Consider the following 25,778-nt stretch of genomic DNA (forward strand, 5'->3'; position numbering starts at 1 on the left):
GTTCCCTTGAGTACAGATAGCAGGAGAATAGGAGTCTTCCACCATGGCATTCAGAGGAAAGAAAATGTCATGTACCTGGATTATTCTGATGCTTATGCCTCTTCTTACATTTGGGGGTAAGTTATAGAATGTGATCTTATATGGTAATTATAATGTACTTCCTAGTGCCAAAACCTATGGAGGGGTATGAAAAACAACTTGTATCTGTTTAACATGAGTAACAGTGAATGGGAAACATGTCTATAATGGCAGATAAAATAGAATGTTCTCATCAGATTACATACTGTAGGGGATTACTATTACATCCCTTAAGGGTTAATGCCCCTATTACAGGTTTAATATGCTGTTATGGGCCAACACTTTAAAAATGTTATAATACACAGTATGAGCACTATAGTGTATATACAATGACAAAATAACTGTGTAGTCTGTGTTAGTCACTAGTGTTTGCTTGTACTCACACTAGAGTCAAAGGCTTTATATGTGTCAAGAGACAATGCAAAGCCACAACATTTATGTGCTGGTGCCGCTGCCAGTCACAGCTTGGGGGAAGGAGGTGCAATCAGTGGCAGACCACACTTCACTGAGCCCCTTTACCACACAGGCCCCATAGCAGTTGCATGGTTCTTCATGGTAGCTATGCCACTGTTGTGCTATGTTCATACATAGTATTTCCATCAGTCTTTTTCCAACCAAACTAGAACTAACATGGCAAAATTACAATGGAAAGATTTGCACAGGTTCTGCAGTTTTAACTCACCCCTGGTTTTGGTTGAAAAAAGACTGACTGACGGATATATTATGTGTGAACAAAGGCAAATGTATTATATCTCTGTGTATGTATATTATAGCTATATAATATAAAGTGGCGGTTGGTAACCTTGATAATGAGCTGTCGGCAATGGGAGGTGAAGAATAGCCTGATTGTATTTGCAAAAATATTTAACTTGATGAGACCTACAAGTATAACTATATTAGTTGAGACGGGAATCCCCCTTTAAAGGACAACTCCGGAGAAAAGCTTTTCCCCAGTAATTGAAAAACATTACAAACTTATATAACTTTGTAATATGCTTCAATCGCCTATCTGCCCCTCTTACCTATCTTTTTCCCCCTCAACCTCCCACCAGGAAGTGAAGTAAACTTATTCTTACCTAATGACTGTTGACTCCAGGCTTTTCTGTAGCAGCCATTTTGTAACAATGACATCACCAAGAGGGAAACTGGTTTAAGCCCTGTTAGGCCAGCCTCCCTTTGTCAGATGACTGAGGTTGCTTAGCTCTGATTTGCTGAGCAAGATGTAAGCCATCTAACAGTTCTACAGAGTCAATTAGACATCACAGGAGACCAAGTGCATCATGGGAAAGCCCAAACCAGGAAGTGAAGAAAAAATGAAGACACCAAGACACCAACTGGAGCTTCAGTTTAGCTTTTTTTTTTTATCAGCACTGGAGTTGTCCTTTAATGGCCCAAACCTGGTTAACCAGTGAATACATTTTCCAGGAGCCAAAAGCCTGTTGTGCTATACTTGAGTAATGGAAGATACATTACTCATGTTAATGTTTGGGAAGTATCCCAAATGTAGATTTTGATAAATGAATTAAACGGCGATAATGAGCAGTATGAATCCTATTTTGGCTTTAGTAGTGCATCTCATAAGGCCTCGTGTACAGTCCAGTTTGGTACCCATATTGTATACAGCATTAAATGATTCCAGTAGATGAGACTTAATCATGTCATACATTTTACCATTCACCCTCATGCTATTTAGTCCAGGGTTAGTTTGTTTTTTACTGAAGACAGGCAATAGATGCTCTTTTTCCCCAGATAAACCTTTAAAGTAAACCCATCATCTGATTTAGGCCGTCAGCATCATATAAAAGAGATTAGGGTTCTCTTATATGTACTGTAGGTTTATGTCATTTGGAGTAGGATTCTGACAGGATTCTAGGAAAGCAGTGAGAGTCACACCTGATCAATCAGCTCACCATACTTGCTCCAATGGTATAAATGGCTCTCCTGATTCGGACACGGAAGACTTAATATTGCGGGCCGTATCCCATATAGTCCAATATAGAGAAGAAGAAAAATCGTCTCCAGCTCTTCAGTAAAAATATTTGATCTTTATTTTAAGGCATCATAAAAAATAACAGACTTAAAAACAGGCCGACGCGTTGCGAGGTAGGCACCTCTTAATCATGGCAAAGGTAAGTATAATTTACAGAGTATAAGTACATACTACAAGGAGTGACGCCTCCTGTGGGAAAATACCCACAGGTGTAGGAACCACCTGGATGGAGGAGTCACATGACTTGTTCACATGATATAAATAAAACATACAGAAAGAACAAAAATGTGAAACAAAATCATGAAATCAATAAACATAGAATAAATCATTCTTATAATTTAAACCATATGGAAACCTGGTGTTAAATTTAAGGATCCAAAAAGCTTCACGTTATCTCAAAAGACTCACTCTATCTCCTTCCCCTCTTTGGATTATTAACCCTTTCTATAGCACTCAAACATAAAGTATCCAAGCTGCCACCATGGCAATCAATAAAGTGCTTAGAAAGGCCCGATACAGATCTCTGCAGGACACCGGAACATGCATTTTTAATCTTTAGTCTCTAATATGTTCTCCTATGCGGACTTTCAAATTTCTTATACTGGAACCAATGTATTGGACTTTGCAGGCCACACATTCTGCGACATACAATGGCCTGTTGCACGCTAAAAGTAGCCATCCCCCTCACGTCACACGCAACCTCCCTATAGGAGAATTTATTAGAACGTGACGTAATTGCTCTGAACTAGATAGCTATAGAAATAGTGTACAAGACTTAGAAAATAGATTGGCAGCTAGGCATTATAAACGGCATGTCATCTGTCGAGCACGTAGTATTGCAGAGAAATACAATAGATCTTATCAACTACAAGATAGAAATACTGGCAATGATGAGGTTAATGCCCAAGAAAACGGTAAAGACAAAACCAAACACCTCCTTACTTTCTCCACCACATACAGTTTGCAATACAACAGTATCTGTAATATGGTAGAAAAATATTTACCTATGCTTTATGAGGATCGCAAATGTGAACAGATACTTAGTTCTGGTATAAGATGTGTAGCACGCAGGGGCCAAACGATTGGCAATCTGCTATCCCCCAGTGTTCTGAGAACAGAAAACAGCAACAAGGACAATTGGCTCTCATGTGCAGGTTTTTTCAAATGTGCACAGCTGCTATGCGGCATGTGTGCGTTTGTTAAAAAACAGTCCATCATTACATCCTGTAGTACGGGACACAGCCACACAATAAAATCTGTCATTAATTGCAACACCACCCATTTAGTGTACGTCGCAGAATGTGTGGCCTGCAAAGTCCAATACATTGGTTCCAGTATAAGAAAATTGAAAGTCCGCATAGGAGAACATATAAGAGAGATTAAAAATGCATGTTCCGGTGTCCTGCAGAGATCTGTATCGGGCCTTTCTAAGCACTTTATTGATTGCCATTGTGGCAGCTTGGATACTTTATGTTTGAGTGCTATAGAAAGGGTTAATAATCCAAAGAGGGGAAGGAGATAGCGTGAGTCTTTTGAGATAACGTGAAGCTTTTTGGATCCTTAAATTTAACACCAGGTTTCCATATGGTTTAAATTATAAGAATGATTTATTCTATGTTTATTGATTTCATGATTTTGTTTCACATTTTTGTTCTTTCTGTATGTTTTATTTATATCATGTGAACAAGTCACGTGACTCCTCCATCCAGGTGGTTCCTACACCTGTGGGTATTTTCCCACAGGAGGCGTCACTCCTTGTAGTATGTACTTATACTCTGTAAATTATACTTACCTTTGCCATGATTAAGAGGTGCCTACCTCGCAACGCGTCGGCATGTTTTTAAGTCTGTTATTTTTTATGATGCCTTAAAATAAAGATCAAATATTTTTACTGAAGAGCTGGAGACGATTTTACTTCTTCTCTATATTAGAGTCACACTTGCCCTGTCTTCTAAGGATGATTGACAGCTTTAACTGTATCAGTGTGTATGTATTGAGCAGGAACCTTTGGCCCTCCAGCTATTGCAAAACTACAATTCCCATCATGCCTGGACAGCCGAACCTTTCGCTGGAGGGTCGAAGGTTCCCCATCCCTGGTATAGAGAATGTGTGTAAACCTGCCTGTGTGGGTGGAGTAAACAGGACTCTTACTGGAAATCCAGCTTCAAATCACATAAACCTCTATATTACATAGCTTAGCATCTCTCCTCTGTCATATTCTGCTCTCAGATAGGGCACTGGTAATCACCAAGATGAGGGTTGGCTTTAAGATTACTTATACTTGAAAGATCTACCGAAATCCACCATAATCATTCAAACATGGTCATGTATGTAGTTTTATCTCTGTAGCTATAGGGCTATAAGGACTTTCCTGCCAAAATGAGCACATTTGTATGAATCTAACATGTAAGGCATGGGTCTCCAAACTGTGGCCCTCCAGCTGTTGCAAAACCACAATTCCCATCATGCCCGGACAGCTAAAGCTTTGGATTTGGCTGTCCAGGCATGATGGGAAATGTGGTATTGCAACAGCTGAGGAGCTGCAGTTTGGAGACCCATGGTGTAAAGAATGCTTTAGCCAAGTGCTTGGGTATAAATGGTGTAAGCGCAACACTGTCTCTTATAGTTTTCATACAGACTAAAGAAGCCAACAGTCTGTTAAGGAGTCGAATACGGAGAGCTAACAGTATATTTGAAGAGTTCAAAGCAGGATCCCTGGAACGAGAGTGTTACGAAGAAAAATGTTCATTTGAGGAAGCCAGAGAAATCTTTAAGGATGACAGACGTACGGTAATCCTGGTTATTATTTTGATCCTATGAGATATAAGCCATAAAAAAAAAGCATATAAAAAAAAGCATAATATTTTTTTCTTGAGATAATGGACTTCATGGCTACAGGGCATGCTTACTTATTAACAATGCCTAACTCTATGAAATAATAAGAGTGTTTATTGTGACAAAGGCTGACGTCAATGTCTGGTCAAGATTAGACATGAGCAAACCTGAACTCTTGGCTTCTGATTCCCGCTGTCTGCCCACTCCGTGGAGAGGGTGGATACAGCCTGAGCACCGCCTGGAAAACTGGGATACAGCCATAGCCATAGGCTGTATCCCAGTTTTCTAGGCAGTCCTCAGGCTGTATCCACCCTCTACAAGGAGCGGGCAGACAGCAGGAATCAGAAGCCAAGAGTTCAGGTTCATACGAACCCAAACCTCGGCCAGTTCGCTCATCTCTAGTTAAGATGGGCAAATATCACAACCCACTGTCCTAGTGTGTGCCCCTTAGGTATAAATGATCTTCATTCCCTTTTTCAGGCCACAGCAGTGTGCATTAAACTAACTAAGGGAAAGTTGGAAAGTAATATATGGACATATACGAAAAAGATGTTGTGGCTCCCTGTGTGTCATCACTAAAATCTATGCCAGCTCACAGCCCTAATTACAAGAAGCCAGCAATAATGTTACAGACACCACTCCTGGCTATCTCCCCACTGCATCAGCTCTGCTACATCATGTGCGACAGGGAGAGGGGTTGTGCGCAGCTTGGGGGTGAGCTGAAGCTCCAGGGGGGCTAGATTGCCAAGTCAATAGGCAGCTAACCCGGCCCCTAGAGAAGAGATCACGTGTACTCCGTCTACGAAGGGAGGGGGCTAGAAGGAGCAGTGCGTTGTTGGAGAGGACACAGAGAAGTTGATTTTAGATATCCAGAGTGGGTAAGTATAAGAAAAACAGGGAAAGGGTGCAGAATAGTTAATACATATATTAGACAGAGGGGGGTATTGGGAAGGGGGATTGTTTAGAATATTGGTTTTTTTACCCAGATAATCCCTTTAAGGAAATTCTAATCCATTGTAGAGAAACATTTCCATATACTCAAAGAAAATGAGAAACTAGCATAACTCGCTTGTATATTATCTAAAGCAGTGCTTCTCAATTCCAGTCCTCAGGCCAAAAGACACAAAGGACACCTGTGAGAATACCTGATGGACTGAGTATAATTATATCACCTGTGAAATACTAAGGAAATCCTTAAAACATGACCTGTTGGTGAGGCCTGAGGACTGGAATTGAGAGGCACTGATCTAAAGCATGCACTGTAGAACCTTAAAGGGCCACAATGTTAAGGGACATCTATCCCTGAGTACTATTCTTGCTAATGGTAACAATAGTACATGTTTAAAACATATATGGAATTTTTTAAATGCGGTAATTTTTCCATGTGAAACTTGCGACTATACTAAACCACGCAAGACTTTTTGTAACGCTAGGAATACTAAGGAATTAAAGATTAGGCAGTTTATTAACTGCAATTGAGAAAATGTCGGCCTGATTTGGCAGATGACCACTCCTTGTAATAGGGCAGAGGGAAGAGGAAGCAGCACAGTTTACACACAGCAGCAGTACAGCAAGGACGGGATCACACTAAGCACTGAAACTGCTGCTGCTTCCGAGATGAGAGAAGCTTTGATTTATCTTGGGCAGTCCAGATCCTATGGAGAAGGGACACAGCTTGCAGGTGCAGTCTACCTCTCTCCTGCACAGTGCACATGCTAAGCCCTGCCCACTTCCTGTGTTTTGTCTTGCTATGTCTGTAACCGGGCACAGAATTCCCCTAACAAGCCAGTAGATATAAGACAACCTAATCAAGACTTTAGATTTTAGGGGACTGTTTATTTGGGGGTAAGGAGTCATTTTTGGTGAATGGTGTGATTGACAGAAATGTTAGCAATCAAAAAGAGTTGTTTTAAACAACAGTGCTTCTTTAATATAGCCAAACTATACAGGTCTTTAAAAATCTATTGAAACAACAGCTACTCCTTAAGTAGAAAGCTATCAAAGTTATAATTGATATTTTCTGACTAGGAATAGATATCATATCGATATTATGGCTGTACATAAATCATGGTTATACATTTAAAAAGAGCTAACATAAAATTATTTTTTCCTTACTAGAGAGAATTCTGGAGAGTACACACAGGTATGCTGCAAGCTTTGTCATTTGGTGGCTGTTAAAAAATAAATCTACATCTGTACTGTTTGCAATGGTAATTACGTTACAATGACAAGTCATACCTCTTTGCAGATGAAAACCAGTGCCTTTCCAATCCTTGTAATAATGGTGGCACCTGCTTTGATGAATATCAACTATACATGTGTATATGTCCTGAAGGATATGAGGGCAGAAACTGTGAAATAAGTAAGTTATTTTTTTATCAAAGGGTAAATTAGACTCTGTTCAATCTACCATTATAGCTTGTGTTTAGAGTAGACATTGTAAGATATTCCATAGACTTATAATAATTCTATTTTGAGGATAAAAAAAATAGGGCTGCATGCCACACAGGGTGTACTGGCCTTGTTCTGTTGATGATGGTCCGAACTCGTTATAGCCTCAGTGATTGGTCTGTGTTCGGATCATCCTCAGCAGGGCTGCTAGAGCTCATCATCAGGGGAAAGAAACAGAGGCATCAAGGTTGACTGGAGCACTAGCACTAGAAAGGTAGTGGTTTGTATTCTATTGTTTTACACCCCTAGCATGTTGTTATTCAAAGTGACTTGACAAACTGCCCCTGCTTTCTTATTTTACCCCTGGGGGAAAGATTAGAAGCAACATTAGAAAATATTACTTTACTGAAAGAGTAGTAGATGCTTGGAACAAACTTCCAGCAGATGTGGTAGGTAAATCTAAAATAACAGAATGCCTGGGATAAACATATATCTATCCTAAGATAATAAGGGTGCATGCACACTACGGAATTCCCGCGTATAACCCGCGGTGTATTCCGTTGCTCGTACCCCGCCCGCCCGAAATGTCAATTTTTTCAGCGGAATCCGCCCGCGCATAGAGTAGTGTCTACGGCATGGGCAGAGATGAGTGCCGCAGCGTGCGGCTACGAGCGATGGAATACGCCGCGGGTTATACACGGGAATTCCGTAGTGTGCATGCACCCTTAGAAGGGAAATACTAAAAAGGAGGACTAGATTTTTTTTTCTTTTTCTGCCAACAATCTTCTATGTTTTTATAGAGCCTTATATTGCGTAGTTTTTATTTTGAAAAAAATCCGAACTTTTATTTTCTATAATTCAAGTCAAAATATTTTAAGGCATTGTCTCATCAAAGTGGTTTTCATTTAGCAGCGGTTGTAGCTTTTTGGGATCTTGTAGGAGGTCAGCTTTTGGATAGTAATAGTAAATTGTAAGGTTTGAATTCCAAAGCACAATCTAGTCAGAAAGAGTGCAAAGGCTTGTATGTTGGGGAGATCAAATATCTCTGCTGCAAACACCTGACTCCATTAAATCTGGATTGTACCTGCTGGCTAAAAATTTATTCAGAGGGTAGTTAAAAGGGTATTCCACTCACACATAACTTTTGATATGTTGCTGCCCGTCGTGAGGCAAACAATTCATTCCGTACTTGGTATTATCTATTCAGTCTCCTTCCCCCAGTTCTCAGCTGCTGCTTTCTGCTAAAAAAAAAAAAACACAAAAATCTGGGTGAGCTTTTTTTTCTGCCTCCCTCTTGTCATCCCTCCAGTCCCTGACTGGCTTTATCTGCAACATTGTAGCTTCTTTTTTATGCTGGGAGGATTAATCAAATATAGTTCATTAGCAACTTGACCTCAGAATAAACCTTCCAGCAGTACAAAGAAGCTACAATGGTGCAGATAAAGCTAGGTAAGGGACTTGTTTACATCATCTATCTCAGAAAGGAGGGGGAAGAAGGGAAGACAGAGAGAAAAGCTCACACACAGATTTTTTTTGTCTTCAGTAGAAAGCAGCAGCTGAGAACTGGGAGAAGGAGACTGAATAGATAATAACAAATATGGAATTGTTAGTCTCACCAGAGGCAGCAACATATTAAAAGTTATGTTTGAGTGGAGTACCCCATTAACTCCCTGGACTCCATTATATACATGACTTTGGCATCCTTTGGGATAGTACATTGTGGAGTTGGGGTATTAAATGAGAATAACACTTTCTACTGTACCACAGACATAAATGACACACTGAGGTGTGAATATGAGAATGGACGATGTGAGCAGATATGTCATGACACCGCCACAATACGACGTTGCTCATGTATGGAAGGGTATGCTCTAGGGGAAGATGAAACATCATGCCTTCCTACAGGTTAGTAAAACAATATGAATCTGATATTCAGCAAGTCTATGATTTTTAGGTAAGGGGAGGTGAACAGATTTGCAAATCTATAATACCATTGTACACATTGTGTACTGATAATCTCCCAGCTCTAATACAAGTTTTGGGTGCCTCTTCTTTTGCATTACGATGATATATTTTCATTGATTATTTAATAGTGGAATATCCATGTGGACAGATACCAGTGCACAAAAAGAAAATATCAAAAGGTCGAATTGTTGGAGGTGAAGAGTGTCCAAAAGGGGAATGTCCATGGCAGGTATTATTAACATTGGGTATAAAAGTTCTTTGAATACATGTGCGTTCATCATCTAGCTGACACATAAAATTATACCCACCAATTTTTATTTTATAAATCGAGCAGTAAAACATGTTACCTAAAACCAAATCTATAACATATCCCTATCAATGTGGTGGTTTGGTGCCCTAAGGGCGGTACTACAGAGGGACAGAGGGACAGCAAGCTGGTTGGATTGGTACATAGAGGGCTGTAGTACCACCTCCAGTGCACCAAACCATCTAACTCCATATTAATAAGAACTGCAGGAAAAGCTGAGAAAATTACCTCCTTCCTCAGCATCTCCTGCCCTATAGGAACGTAGCAGCAGGTCAGATTCTTCCAATCTCCTGTTGATTTGCCTTTAAGGCTTTCATTTCACTCTGGTTTGTGAATAAAGACTTTTTAACCCCGAAAAATCTTCTCAGAAGTCAGGGGTTGTCTTATACGCTGGGTATGGTTGCCGCATACGGTGGGCGAGTTCAAAAATGGCAAAAAACAAATAAACACACAATTTACCTCATCTGTGCCGCATTCCCGGCAGCCAAGCATCTCCCATCATGTTTCCGGCGCAGGCAGTGTGATGCAGAGACACTGCCTGTGCTGAAGATCCCTGAATCTCTCCCGGCAACCGAGCGTCTCATCAGTGAAGCTCGGTGACGCTCGGCTGCGCTGGGAACATGACGGGTGATGCATGGCTGCCGGGAACAGATGACAGGTGAGTTGATTGTTATTTATTTTATTTTTTCTTCAACTTCAGTTAACCCCTGCCTAACCGCAGCAGGGCTCCAGCTAGTAAACCTTGCTGCAGTCAGGCAGTGGTTAACATTTTCTGGCGTATAAGACGAGACCCTGAAAATGTCAGGGGTCGTCTTATACACCTGAAAATACAGTAACTTATTTAAAAACAGTCAAGAGCAGGGGCGGATTAAGATTACTATAGGCCCCGGGCTGTTCACCAAGCCTGAGCCCACCAGCCCCACTGTAACTATGGCAGCACTAGCCTGGTGTTGATAGTACAGGATAGTACATGTCATGTTGCCCTGATTTGTGAAAAATTGTGGTAAAAAAGTAATGACCTTTTTGCAAATCATGACAGAACTGTAGCCAGGAGACAGAACATCACTGAAAGAATAAGTCTTTTTGGGTGCCCATGGGCCCCCCAGGAGCTCAGGGCCCCGGGCTACCGCCAGAAACGGACCTATTATAATCCGCTACTGGTCAAGAGATATTGTATATGTGTCTGATGCTAACATGGAGGATTCCAAACTAATTCTTTTTGTTAAATATATTTGCAGGCTAGAGTGGTCTTAGACCGAACAGCCATGACAATCTGTGGAGGCACAATAATTGCACCAAACTGGGTAGTCACTGCTGCTCATTGCGTAAAACCTGCATTAGTAAATAAACTAACAGTCGTGCTTGGTAAGTATATAATAGAACATACAACCCAATAACACAAGCTGGGCTTTAACAACCCATAATATAACTGTATGCATGCTTTTACTATTGTTCTGTTACGTAAGGTCAGGAGACCTACCAACAGCCAGTACTTACAGTTGATGATGGACACCAGCAATCGCGCTGATGTCGGCCATTAACCTATTAAAGAGGTACTCCGGAGACAAAAAAAAATGTTGCTGATACATCTAACTTTATTAAAATAAACTAAGTTTATTTGCTTTAATTGACTGTCAGTAGTAAGTAGCGACACAGCCCATTCTCACAGTGTTAGAATTACTAGCAGAGCAACATTGATAGCAATCACCGCTCACTGTGCAGAGACTGCTGGACACAGCCATCAAATAGGGCAGCCTCCCCCTGGGTATTGTATACAAGAACATACAGTACCTGGGGGAAACAAGACCCTCCTCTGTATAGCGTTGTGAGGCAGCGCTTGAGCAGAGCAGGGGTTTGGGAACTTCAGGGCTTAGACATCCCTGCAGTTCCCGATACAAACATTGGTGGCAGCAGAGAAGGCTGTGTTGCCCCTTACTACTGCAAGTCAAAGGAATCACATTTGTGATCCATTTGTGGGAAACTCTCATGTGTGGGTTACATTCTATGATATAATCTCCATCTTCTTTACAGCTTCTTGCTTTAAATTGCTGGACAACTGTACACATGTGTAGTTCATAGATCCACCTTCCATAGTATTCTGGTAGAGCTCCATACATATACATATGCATAGAAATAAATGCTACAATTCTGGATATCTAGGAGTTTAGGATTTTATTTTAAAATCCTTAAAGGGATCCCGTCACCATGTTTCTATGCTAAAGAGTCCAGTCCAGTGGATAGTGTCATATAATGGACTGGACTCTATAGCACAGAATGATCAGAGATCAACATGTTACAAGTTATATTGAATCTTTTCCCAAAAGGGTATACATCAATCTGCTCAGCTCTTCCTGCTCTATGACATGATGGTGATAGCTTAGATAGCATTGTCTAGGTGACAGGTTGCCTTTAATTACTTCAGCACAGTATACAGAAATGACTAGCCCGCAGCTAAGAATGACTTCAGGGAGACATGCCTTAATCAGTTAAAGGGGTTTTCTGGGACTGTGTTATGGAGGGCCTGTCTTCAGAATAGGCAATCAGAATAGGGGATCAGTGATGTGCTGACACGCACCTATCAGCTTTCTGCCTGAGCTGAGGTACACTCAATCCCCAGTGAAGAGAACATAAACGGGTGGCTGAGAACACTGTGCAGTGACTGTGCTGGCAAACTGTAGCTCAGGTAAGGATAAAACTAGAAAAGAAAGATTTGCCCTTTTCTGCATTCTGACCCCCTCCTGGTTTTGGTGAAAAAAATACTGACCAAAAACTGATTGAACGTCTGACTAAAATACTGAGAGTGAACCCAGCCTTAGGCTATGTTTGCACTAAGTAAAATAAAAGCAAAGTAGGGCTGTAAAATAAGGAAAAGGTATACTTTTTTTATTATCTAATAGGCTACGCTCACATATAGTATTTTGGTCTGTGTTTCTGTCAGTATTTTGGTCAATGTTTGTAACCAAAATCAAGAGTGGAACCAACAGAGCAAAACTATAAAAGAAAGATGTCCACATTTTTGGCTTTGTTCACACTTCGGCCCCTGGGCGCCATTCAGTACATTCCTGCAGTCGATACCTCTGTAAATCAATTAGCCTGCAAATGAATTAGCCATTCACTACAATGTAAAGTACGACTGCCACTGCACTGCCACTTATTTCCGGACGCTACTCAGTGAACAATGTCCAGAAATAATAGGCAGGTTCATTATTTTAATGCCTATTCTAAAGATCGGTCATTAACATAACGCTGTGTAAGCACAGCGGGTGGCATTGTATTGACTTCAATGCAATGCCGCCCCTGCAGTAAATAATGTATGCTGATTCTATTGCAATCAGCGTCCGTGCTTTACTGAAATATCACGTTGTGTGAACATAGCCTGTGTTTTCGACACACTCCTGAATACTACAAAAAAAAAATGAGTGAAATACTTTGGGTGAACATTGCCATTATGTGCTTTATTAAAGTCTATAGACAAATGTCTGTGCACACACTGTAAAATAAAACTTTTTTTTTTTTTACAATGTGTGCACAGATTTTTTTTTTTTTTTTTAGAAAAATAGTGTGTGCATACTGAGAAAAATAGTGTGTGCATACTGAGAAAAATAGTGTGTGCATACTTTTTTGGAACACTGCCACTGCAGTTTTTCAGCCAAAACTAAGAGTATATTCAACAGGAACTATAAAGGAAGGACTTAGGGCCCTATTACACACACACAGATTTATTTGACAGATGACTGAAGCCAAAGCCAGGAACAGACTATAAACAGAGAACAGGTCATAAAAGAAAGACTGAGATTTCTCCTCTCTTCAAATCCATTCCTGGCTTTGGCTTCAAAAGTCTGTGAAAGAAATCTGTTTTTTATAGTAATGCCCCTATACGTCTGCTTCTTGCTGAATCCACCTCTGGCTCAAAACAAAACAGCTGTGTGTGAGGGCAGCCTTATAGCAATAGTTAACTCTTGATGGTGATGATAATATTTAACTTTACAGGTGATCATAAGATTAGTGAAGCTGAAGGAACGGAACAAGAACGCAAAGTTGTTCAAATCATAATCCATGAAAAGTTTGTTGGGGCAAAAACAAACAACGATAATGACATAGCTCTCCTAAGGCTGAATAGCTCAGTAAATTATACGGATTACGTGGTTCCCTTATGCCTGCCGGACATCCAGTTTGCTGTAAATGAACTGTTGCACCAAAGCTCTTTCTCTATTGTAAGTGGTTGGGGTCGCCTTCTAGAAGGTGGAGCTACCCCTGACATACTTAGGAGGGTAACCTTGCCTCGTGTAATGACTCAAGAATGTATAGAAAAGACCAAAATGAATATTACTGCCAACATGTTTTGTGCAGGCTTTACGGATGGCAGTAAGGATTCTTGTAAGGGTGACAGTGGTGGGCCTTATGCTACAAAATATAAAGAAACCTATTACCTCACTGGCATTGTCAGCTGGGGTTTAGGATGTGCCAAGGTAAATGCATATGGGGTGTATACAAGAGTAACACGATATACAAATTGGATAATGGAGAATCTGAAGCAGAATTCCAGTTAATTCAGATAATCTGATAACAGTTCTTAATACCTTACTTTTATGTTTAGATACTATGGAATTACCCAAAGTTACAGACTGCAGTGCCCGAGGGTGCACTGCAGAGGGAGGGGTCATTCACATGTCCATAGAATTCCGTCCTTAGATGGCACAGTGTTCTTTGGACTGGACCAGGGAGCTCTCAGCATCATGATTAACTATGATGTCGGGAGCTCCTAAACTGAGCTTAAAGTGCACCTGTCGTTCTAACTTTCAAAATCTAAATCAACAGTAGATATGATATAAAGCAAGTTTGCAATTTACATTCAATATTTTTTTAGTTATCATTAACTAGTTATCATTCATTAAAACACAACACTTCCTGTTTTTTCTCAAAGAGTCAGAAAACAGGAAGTCCTGTGTATCCCAGGCCATCTAAGCGCTCACAGAGAGAAGGCAGTCATGTGATTGACAGACACATTTAGCTGTGACTCTCTGTACTGGCCAGAATTTTAAAGAAGTATATAAAATCCGTGATTATAAGTGTTGGGAAAAGAAAGGGGTGTGTAATATATTAGATATATTTGTAGATGGGGAACTGGTTTCTTTTGAGGCACTTCAAAGGAGGTTTTATCTTTACGAGGGATTTAGATTTAGATATTTACAGGTTAGACATGCAGTTGCTAAAACCACTGAAAAGGAAAGATTTCATGTAGAGTCACATGATTTGTTTTATCACTTAGTGAAGACACAAGTTAAAAGTAAAACACTTACGATTGTATATAAGCACCTAATGCACTTAACAGCAATAAAATCTAGACTGAGGGCCAACAAGTATTGGAGGGAAACTCTGGATCTTCATTCTGACGAGAATTGGGGACGGATCTATGGGAATATAGTTTCAGCCTCCAATAATAGAAATCACAGATTGATACAACTGAAAATTTTGTACGATCTTTATTATTCGCCAAAGAAATTAAATAAATTTGGGGGGAATGACTCTAAGAAAAAGTGTTTGAAATGTGATAGTGAGGAGGCAGACTTATGTCATATGTTATGGAGCTGCCCAATGGTTAGTAAGTATTGGTCTGAACTGGTGGATAGAATACATAATAGAACGGGCGTTTCCCTTCAACTCACCCCTGATCTGCTTATTTTGGGTAATATACTGGCTGGTACCAAGTGTAGGATTACTATAAGTAAAGTTCTGTTATTAGCATGAATAGTAACCACGCAAAACTGGCTTATGAGGGAGAGCCCCCTATAGAAAAGTGGGAAAGTATGGTCTCCAGGATTAAGAGATATGAGATCCTTTATTTTAGGAATACCCCTAAGGGTGAAAAAGTTAAAACCCAATGGAAGGTGTGGAACTCTGAAGATTGATTAGACCATGACCTTTTTTTTGGGGGGGGGGGGGGGGGGGGGGGGGGGGGGGGGGTCTTCTACTGTCCTCTGCCTTCAGTCCTGGCTTGGGGGTGGGTAAGGTTTATATGTTTTATGTATGAATTGACATAGCCGCACAATGTTTACAGTGTGTGTAATGTGCAATAATCTGTGTGTCGGTTTGTAACCACCTGGATTTGTTGGATTTTGTATACAATTGTGTCGACTGCTTTTGATTTTATTATTTAAAACTAATAAAAATCATTTAAAGGGAAAAAAAAGTACTGGCCAGAATTCCTGTGTTTAGTCTGTTTTTTTCCAACCAGCACAAGACTAAAAATCTGCCTTCAGGAGACTGGACCTGGATTTCTGGTAAGTTCAGCTTTGTTTTACAGCATCATAACAACAAAACAAAAAATTGAATGTATATTGCAAACTTGCTTTATTTCACATATACGGTTGATTTACATTTTGAAAGTTAAAATGACAGGTACACTTTAAGTAGTATTTAAGTTGAAACTTAAAATTAAGTTGAAGGGGTTTTTACAAGATTTTTTAAAAGCCCCAGTGTAAGCTTCATATTGACAAAAATAAGAAAAGGCTCATAGTCGCCTATCAAGGGGGAGTTCTTTGTTTATTTGACCACAGTGAATACTTATGACATAACCATGACAGCAAGTCACTGTCCAAAGTGGTGACAACCCTGCTATGGTCAGTAACTGGCTGTGATCATCATCACCATAAGCCCAGTAAACTAAGACTTTGATGGACCACAAATCCTCCAGAAGATATGGGGATATGCATGGTGAATCTACTTTTTCTTCTTGCCCTGTGCAGCTTTGACTAAAAAAGTAAAAGAATCCCTTTAGGTCTAGACACTTCCAAAATAGCCTGACCTATCCAACTTTTAAAAAGCCTGCAGCCTGTTTGTATAGTCTCAATAAATGTGAATAAGCAGTGAGTGTGTAACACAGTGTATAACAATGTACATCTATTTAAATGTAATTTCAAATACAGTTTTTTTTTTTGTTATTCGAGTTTCCCTTTTGTCATTTCTTTAAACATGGTTCTCTTCTGCACATACATACTCACAAAAAGAGCTAAATTACTATAAGTAAATACAACATACTAAGAAATTAAAAATAGCTTTGAAGCAAGCAAAACCTGGGCAAGCACCAGGGCCCACAGTGCCTCTAGTGCCTGGTTTTCTAATGTTCAGCCTGTTCACTGTAGTGCAGGGAGAGTGCTGAACATCAGAAAACGGAGCAGGACCTGCAATGGGAGAGAAAAGGTTAAAGGACCTGATCACATGACTCCAAGGTCTTCAACCCTACAGTGTGGAGAGCAGCCCGGCAGAGAGAAAGAGGGAGAAGACAGCTGTAAGTTCTGTGTGTTAATCAGTCAGTGTGTCAGTCAGTCAGTGTCTGTGTCAGTAATGTGTGTTTGTGTATGTTCGAGATGTCTCAAGTGATTGTGCATAGTGTGTGGATGATGGGTGCATAGTGGATGGATGGATGAGGGGGCACTGAGGCTCTATCACCCGTGGGCCTGCAGAAACCTGGAGCCGGCTCTGAACATCCTGCAGCATCTAAAGTTTTTATTATTGCTCATACAACCTTTAACTGTTATGTTCACATGCAAGATGCACTTCAGTCCTACTTCCTAGATGATGTCCACAGTTCTTTTGCATGAATAATATTTACTCCAAGATGAGCTTTGGTTTCTTAATAAAGGTTGAAGGCCAAAACTTCTTGAGATGTTTCACACTAAGGGTGGGTTCACATTGAGGAATTCTCGCGGATAAACTCCGAGGAATTCCGTCGGCTGTACGCATTCACGGACGCGCGCCACACCATTCTATGGGCCGGCTGATTCCTCATTCTGCTGAAAGAACTGACATGTCAATTCTTTCGGCGGAATGCGGAATCAGCCGCCCCATAGAATGGTGTCTATGAAGCCGGGGAAAGGCGCGCATGAGCGCGTTCAACCGGCAAAATTCCGCGGAGTTTATCCACGAGAATTCCTCAATGTGACGTCCTTTACATGTTCTGTCTGTAATTTTGGACAATGTGCTATAGACCGGACTTCACAGCTCCTCATTCATTATGATGCCATCAGCTCTGAAATAGTTAAATCTGTATGAACAGGTGAAAAAAATGGCCATAATTTGCAAAATTTGCTTTGGATAGTTCCTATCATGGAGGTGAAAGCAGAAAACAGTGTCAGACAGGAAAGAATACAGCACTTCTTGCAGGACATTAGTTTACTGTGTGTGTGTGTGAACATAGCCTTAAGGCCCTATTCCACCAAAAAGAGGAGAAATCCAGTCTTTCCTTTATGACCTGTTCTCTGATTATAGTCTGTTCCTGGGTTTGGCTTCAAATCTTTGGCAGATAATCTGTCGTCAGATCTGTTGGTGGAATAGGGCCTTTAATTTCCATTCAATTTACTAAGGAACTGAGCTGCAAAACCACACCCAAACTGGAGTTAAGAGTCATACTTTTTCTGGGAGAAAGCAGACTTTTTAAGCCTAGATAACTCATTTAAAGGGTTGCAAAACATTGCAAAAAAAGTCTCCAAATGCTCTTACCAGACCTCACATGTAACCACTATGCCGAAATTGCACCGATTCATGGTGCCCATAGTCCTCTATTCCAGTTGCCAGCTTTCTCTTCATTTCCTTGTTCGGAAACTTGGCACTCGATGACTAGTCCTTCCTGCACCATTCAGCTTCCTCAGAAATCCACCCATCTGTAGGTGTTAGCTGGATAGCCAATGGAAACGGACCTTCACTTGGTAGGTAGCACGGTAGCCCCCCGCAATGCATAAAATAAGTCATGTGTTGTCACAAAATGGTGCCAGGTGGGAAGTGGGATAATGCAGTCAGAAAAGTAAAAAAGGCATTGCATGTTGTGGGCTCAGAATCACTTAGGAAAGGTAATTGCATTATAAAAATACTACCGCATTAAGTTACGTCAGATTTAAAAAAGTCTCAGGTGTTACAGCAAAAACAGCTATGGCAAAGGGTTTAAGGGGACCAGTGATCAGTCCAAAAAAGTTACATGTTTTACAAAATGTTATAGTCTGCTTGTGTTATTTCAGCAGGGGAGGAAATATACATCTTTGTGATTTACTTAATTTTTTTTTTTGCCTGTTTTCTATATAAAATACAATGCTATAAATTTGGCCACTAGGTGTCTCACTTACTGAAAAAGAGCTGTCAAGGCTTTGTCACCAATGCCATTTGTTCACTAGTAAAAGCAAAAAAAAACAAATGCAGTAAGTGGTCAGTTGTCCCTCTGCTCTGCACGCCCCTTTACACTGTTTCAACTAAGAAAACTGAATGACAAACAAAAGCCCACCCACCGAGCAAAATGCAGAAGCATGAGCAGTACTATAGGGCACTATACAGACCGCTGGAACTGAAAAAGTTTAAGTGATACAGTCACCCCCTTTCTGGATGAGGACTTCTCTACACAGCTATAAAACCTAAATTCTGCAGTTTTCATACCTTACTTTATAGTGGATTTCTTGGTGCTTGGTCCAGTGAAAAAATGCTTTTTATTGGAATGGGCCGGCCAAGAGGTCTAGGCCCCACCTCTCTAGGTCAGCCCTTTCCAATTGCCCCCAAGGGTGGGGAACCTAGACTCCGATGACGTCACAGATAAGCGGGGGCTACAATGCCAATGTGGGTGGTGGTGTGGAATGGCACAGCGGTCATGAAGACCCTCCCAGGTGGCACAATCCATCAATCAAGTAAGGTAAGAAAACTGCGGAATTTAGGCTTCACAGCAGTGTAGAGAGATCCTCATACAGAAAGGGGTGACAGTCTCACTTTAAATAAAAACATCCAGCATACATAAAGCAAGCATTAACAATATTAAAAACAATTTTAGATATAGAGAGAACAAACTAGTAAAACATCTACATCTCAGAAACAACGTGTGTGCAAGAAAGTAAAATCAGTATTGGAATTAGAGCATCTGAGACTTCATTGTTGTTTTGGCCCCAGGCCCACAGGTCAGCTTCGAATACCACTTTTTCAGTTTGCACTAGTCAAACCAATTGGCCCCCCAAAAAGCCTCCAGGCCCTTTTATGTCTGGTAACTATCATTTTACCCAATAGAGGCGGTGCCTGTTTAGAACGTCCCCTGTAGAAATGTCAATAGACAGCTACATGACTTCCATCTATTATTAGCTAGTAATTTGGAGGTAGCGGCTGCCAACAAATTAATACTTATTAAAAAAAAAAGTAAAAAAGAATATTTTCAAAAGGAACACAAAGCCGTGACACTTATACACTTGCCGATAACACTACCTGACACAGCTGTCACCCACATTCCAGTACAAATACATGTGAACAGTTTTACTAAAGTCTGTACCGTGAATTGTTAGCAGGAAACAGAGCTTGGTGCTTATCTCACTTCCCTGTACAGTTTCTTTCCTGTTGGTAACATAAATACATTTCTGGGAAATAATATACAGTGTGTTTGCTGATTTTGGGAGGATGAATGTAATAACATTCAGAAGCCATTAACACTTTTAGGACCGTATTACATGGCCTGATGAGCAGTGTATGTGATCGGCACTTGCTTACTGAGCCTATTACATGGCTTGACGATCGTGTAGCAAGGACTGCACAAATATTGTTAGCAATGTTCGTGCAGCCCTTACTTTCAAATAATAAAGTTTGTACTTACCCCTGCTCCCCCGGTGTCCTGGTGACCTTTCCCTACAATTCTTGCTCTCCGCAGCCGCCTCTGACACTTTCGTGGTAAAAGCTGCAGGACCCCAGAAGAGCATTGGTAAGTATAAACTTATATTATTTTCCTTACACTGTCATGAGCCATTGGCCATGCATCCTTATTACACGCAGCTGACGGCCAATGATTTTTAAACTCGCTAAAAGACAACAATAAGCCGGTAATCGATTTTCATAGTCCATTTGTTGCCTAAATGCAGGCTTAAAGAGGTATTACCGTCACCTAAACTTTTGTTAAGTGGTAAGAAATGCGATAGAAAGCAATTTTGCAAATGCTTTGAACTAACAAAATTGCTTTCTTCTGTAGTTTGGCCCCTTTCTGTCCCTGTAGAGTTGACAGTTCGTTACCTAGGTACCAACCCCCAGTCTTTGATATGAGAGCGTAGGACGGGCCATTACGTTATTCAAATGGTTGGGATCCAGAATGTTTTTACTTCTTGAATGTCTCCCACTGATATTTCCCAAGTCTCCGGGGCTTGGATTGTCCCCGGGGGCATGTGTAATGTCAGAGGGAGACACAGCAATGCAAAGCTCTTTCAGCTCAGCACCATTGCGTCCAGTCTGCGGGGCCAAGCAGAATGTGAGGAGAGGAGAAAAACCCTTTAAGCAACTTTATAAATCTTCTTCATCAACAATTTACACACATAGCAGAGTTGAATTTGTAATTAAACTCTTTAGGGTTGTCTTATCTGTGCATAGGATTAGAAAATGTAGAAATTTATCTGCATTCATATGTAAAGCCGTGTGTGTGTGTGTGTGTGTGTGTGTGTGTATTTACTGTATATATAATAGCAGTAAGCATGTACCTCTGAAAAGAATATGTGTATCCAGTGGTGTCTTTTTTTTAAATCATTCTTCATATGGAGGTTGCAGAAGATCCATAACCGTTAAGGTAATCTGGAGAGCAGCCCTTTCATTTGTCAGTACACACTTTGTTCTTTGTCCTTTCAATATGTAAACATAACGAATAAAGCGTATCTGAACATATTGCATAAGACAAGCAAACAGGTTTGTTTTTTTTATAATTTTGAGTCTTCGTTGGTCCATATGCTATAGAGTGCAGTTATACATTTAGCATTTAACCAGTAAACATTTTATAATGAAATGTGGCTATAGCTCAGGGACTGTCCAAGTTACCTTCCAGTAATTTGTACTCCGAGCAGGAATTTCCTAATTTCCCTTGCAAGCTGCAGCTTGAACTCTTGACTCTTTTTGTCACACTAGCCGCCCAGAAGGGAATAAGTCCATTTCATTGAATAACACAACATCATGGCTGGAAAGACGTGTCTAATACTTCTCATATCTCTACCTGCCGTCTTGCTTAAACCTGCAGAAAATGGTAAGTTAATGTGAGTGTCTGCTGTTTCTGTGATGTGTCCTTTTGGAAGTGAGGGAATTTCTATATTGTCCTGGTATCATCTGCTTAGATAAAGCAACTGTTCAAGACAGCTATAGGGTTCTCTGAATTTTCCTGTGGATCTATGTAGTGTACAGTGCCTTTTGTAATTTACCTATCTTACTGAGTAGCATATGAGACATCTCTGCTAAGTATCTCCATGAATACATAGACCATGTACATGTACACTAAATATTCAGCTCTCTAACATTACCAAGCCAGACTGTCATAAGGATACACTGTAAGCTAAAAAACAATTGCTGGGATCAGCGGTTTTGGTGCAAATAAGGAATTTATTTAGTGTTCTTTAAAAGCTGCATGGAGAACATGAACATTGATCTCAGGCAGATGCCAACGCGTTTCAGACACACATTGTGTTCTTAGTCATGGCTAACTTACCTGTTATATATGTCATCACATTAATTACACGAATCACAACATGATTCACAACAAAAAAACAATACAAGTCAATTAAAACCAATGGACATTGCTATACCTTCCTTCCATCACATAATAACATGATATATATGTATAATGAATATGTTAGTAACTCTCTCCTTACAATCAGACCATCAGGTGCATAATGTAAAGAGAGAATTACTTTTACATTACTGAGAATGTTCAGGAGGTGAACGGAATGCATGGGATACCATACACCCCAACCTTGGACCCCCTAGCTTGCCTGTCATTGGTGATATTGTGTTATAACTTTTTGGTTTTGATTTAGAACAGTTTACCAGTTTACTTGTAGATATCACTTGTTTACAATGTACTTTATCTCCTTCATTTGCACATGCACTTGCACTTTAGTGTTTGTTGATGCAGCATATTATATATATCTAATTACTCATATCAGGGTTTATCTGTTGTCTAGGGGTAGTCTTAAGCCTCTATTACATGGGGCAATTCAGAGGAGCAAGGGAGCACCGACTTGTCAGGTCAGTGCCTGCTTGCTCCTCGTTCCCCGCTAACTGCCAGTGCTATTACACGTGCCGACAGCAAGCAGGTAGGAACCAGGGGGTCATGGGCACTTGCAGGGGGGCTGCCCGGGTGATCACTCGATCGTCCGGGCAGGACATAGAAGATACCGGTGGTCTGCTGCCGCCGCTCCTGTTACACGGAGCAATGGCAGCTTATCTGCTATCTAGATTGTTGACTTTTCAAAACATCGTGCATGACGGCTGATCGTTGCCTTCTATTACACAAGATGATTATCGGCTCAGTACAGAGGATAATCACTTTTTGTAATAGGGCCTTTACATTAATTGCAGGACAGGGTGTGAGCTGGTGATATAGCTAACAGCTCTTGTTGGGGATTTTTTTAACAGTTTTTATGAGATAGGATCATGTATGTACTGCTGTATATAAATATTTTTTTTTTTACTTATTATGTAATTATTAATAAAGAGATTATACCTGTTTGATTACATAGTTTGCCATTAATTTGTTCTATATACTTTATTTTTGTGTTAGCAATTGGCCTTTTTTATATAGAAACAGCACACCTTGTGGATACTTAAGTTGGTTGTGCATTATTTTTCATTTGGTGACTATGACTATTACTATTTTTTTTCTTCAAATGGTGTTTCAGTTAAACAGTAATACCCCAATGTATGAATGCTTAATCTTTAGCAACATGGAGTTCAAATCTAACTAGCAACAATATAAATAAGGAATTGGAATATTGGCTCATGCTTGTATTTTTGTATCCCCCTTAAATTCCAGGAACACAGTAGAATCTTAAGCCCCTATTACACGGGGCGATGCAGAGGAGCAAACGAGCGATGTCAGCGCTCATTTGCTCCTCATTCCCAGCTTGCTGCCAGCGCTATTACACAAGTCAGCAGCAAGCGGGTAAGAACGAAGGAGGCCGCCCGGGTGATTGCTAGATCGTCCAGGCAGCCCAGAGAAGGTAGCAGCAGTCTGCTGCCACTGCTCCTATTCCACGGAGCGACCGCAGCAGATCCCTGCTATCTTAGTCGTTTGTCTTTCAACATGTTGAAAGACAACGATCAGCCATCGTTCATGTCAGCTGATCGTTGTCTTCTATTACACAACACGATTATTGGCCAAATATGGCCGGAAATCATTTCTTGTACTAGGGCCTTTACTTACCCTTCTAGAACATTAGCTTTGTGTAGATCTGGTATAGTAAAATTACATTGTTTCCCTAATGGAATGATGTCAGTGATTATAATTAGAGTTGAGCACACTTCCAGCATGCTATGGTTTGTCCTATTGCTGTATCCATGTTTTTCAAGACTCCCTAGGGCTGCATCCAACTTCAGCAGCCACCATCATCAAATGCTTTGTGCTCAGTTTTGCACAAACCCAAGTGTGCTAGAAGTTTGCTGAATTCTAAGTATAATCTGCCTGCAATGCTGTGCAATATCTTGGATAAAGAAATAAATATGTGCCCCACGATACTGACTGTCATGCTTGAATTGCAGTTTTTGTCACCCATAGTGAAGCAAATGGCATTTTAAGTAGGTGGAAACGTGCAAATAGCGTATTTGAAGAATTTAAAAAAGGAGACCTGGAAAGAGAGTGCTACGAGGAACGCTGCAGCCATGAGGAAGCTCGGGAAGTGTTTGAGAATGAAGAAAAAACTGTAAGGGTTTCATGTTTTCATGTGTCTATAAACAAAGGTTGGGGCAGGATTTGTAATTTTGGTTGAAGCTGATCTGTCAGCAGAAAAAGACCACTGGGTCCATCTAGTCTGCCCTTTTAGTATTTTCTTTCTTATTATCTTAGGATAGATATATGTTTATCCCAGGCATGTTTAAATTCTGTTATTGTAGATTTACCAACCACCTCTGCTGGAAGTTTGTTCCAGGTATCTACTACTCTTTCAGTAAAATAATATTTTCTCGCGTTGCTTCTGATCTTTCCCCCAACTAATCTCTCACTGTGTCCTCTTGTTCTTGAGCTCAGTTTTTTACTAAAAACACTTCCCTCCTGAACCTTATTTAGTCCTTTAACATACTTAAGGGTTTCAATCATGTCCCCCCTTTCTCTTCTTTCCTCCAGACTATACAGATTCAAATCCTTAAGTCTTTCCTGATATGGTTTATGACACCCTCCACCGTTTTTGTAGCCCGTCTTTGGACCTGTTCTATTTTATCAATGTCCTTTTTTTTAGATGAGTTCTCCAGAACTCCAGTATTCCAGATGTGGCCTCACCAGAGCTCTATACAGCGGGATCACAATCTCCCCCTTCCTACTGGTTATACCTCTAGCTATACACCCCAGCATACGATTTGCTTTCCCCACCGCCTGGTTGCACTGGTGACTCATTTTAAGGCTGTCAGATATCACTAGCCCTAAATCCTTCTCTTCTCAAGTCTTTTCCAACACAGTACTGCCGATGTGATACTCGGATAGAGGATTCCTCCTCCCCAAGTGCATTATTTTACATTTGGAAACGTTGAACTTCAATTTCCACTGTTTGGACCACTTATCTAGCAAAACTAAATCATTTTTCATATTACTGACACCTACAGGAATATCCACCCTGTTGCACACTTTTGTGTCGTCAGCAAACAGACAAACTTTACCTACCCCTTGTGGCACACCACTTGTAACCAGTCTCTGCTCAGAATATACACCATTAACAACAACCCTCTGATATCTATCCTTCAGCCACCCACAAATCCACTGAACTATCCAGGTATTAAGACCAATCAGCTCTTTATGGGGAACTGTATCAAAGGCTTTGCTGAAGTCCAGATAGGCGATATCCACAGCACCACCTTCATCCAGTACTTTTGTGGCATAATCAAAGAAATCAATCAGATTAGTCTGACATGATCGGCCCTCAGTAAAGCCATGCTGGTTTGGATCCATCAAATTGTTGATTCTTAGGTGATCCATTATCTTATTTTTTAGAAGAGTTTCCATCATTTTCACTACTACAGGTGTCAGGCTCACTGGCCTGTAGTTACTGGGCTCTTCTCTACTCCCCTTCTTGTGGATTGGTATAACATTGGCCGTTCTCCAATCATCGGGGACATCTCCTGTTAGCAGGGATTGGTTATACAGATCTGTCAGGGGGGCAGCAATCACTGATCTGAGTTCTTTAAGAACCCTGGGATGGATGCCATCTGGACCCATCGCCTTATTTAACTTTAAATGGACAAGTTCCT

At 40.6% G+C, this 25,778-nt stretch overlaps 2 protein-coding genes across 2 annotated transcripts in view; both read left to right on the top strand.

Annotated features, from left to right (window-relative positions):
• Positions 1-15,506, top strand: LOC138792837 (coagulation factor VII-like). The gene is made up of 8 exons (XM_069970797.1): positions 1-116; positions 4,695-4,858; positions 7,022-7,046; positions 7,152-7,265; positions 9,062-9,199; positions 9,388-9,488; positions 10,805-10,931; positions 13,557-15,506. The coding sequence occupies exons 1-8, from the start codon at positions 44-46 to the stop codon at positions 14,114-14,116; spliced, it is 1,302 nt and encodes a 433-aa protein (XP_069826898.1). The 5' UTR covers positions 1-43; the 3' UTR covers positions 14,117-15,506.
• Positions 15,507-21,290: 5,784 nt separating this feature from the next.
• LOC138794176 (coagulation factor X-like) overlaps positions 21,291-25,778 on the top strand; it is a 31,636-nt gene continuing 27,148 nt past the window's right edge. The window contains exons 1-2 of the mRNA XM_069972947.1: positions 21,291-21,576; positions 24,084-24,244. Of these exons, the coding sequence (XP_069829048.1) occupies positions 21,507-21,576; positions 24,084-24,244 (231 nt within the window). The 5' untranslated portion in view covers positions 21,291-21,506. The remainder of the gene's footprint in view (positions 21,577-24,083; positions 24,245-25,778) is intronic.

Source organism: Dendropsophus ebraccatus, chromosome 5 (genome assembly GCF_027789765.1).
Source record: "Dendropsophus ebraccatus isolate aDenEbr1 chromosome 5, aDenEbr1.pat, whole genome shotgun sequence".
Lineage (NCBI taxonomy): Eukaryota > Metazoa > Chordata > Amphibia > Anura > Hylidae > Dendropsophus > Dendropsophus ebraccatus.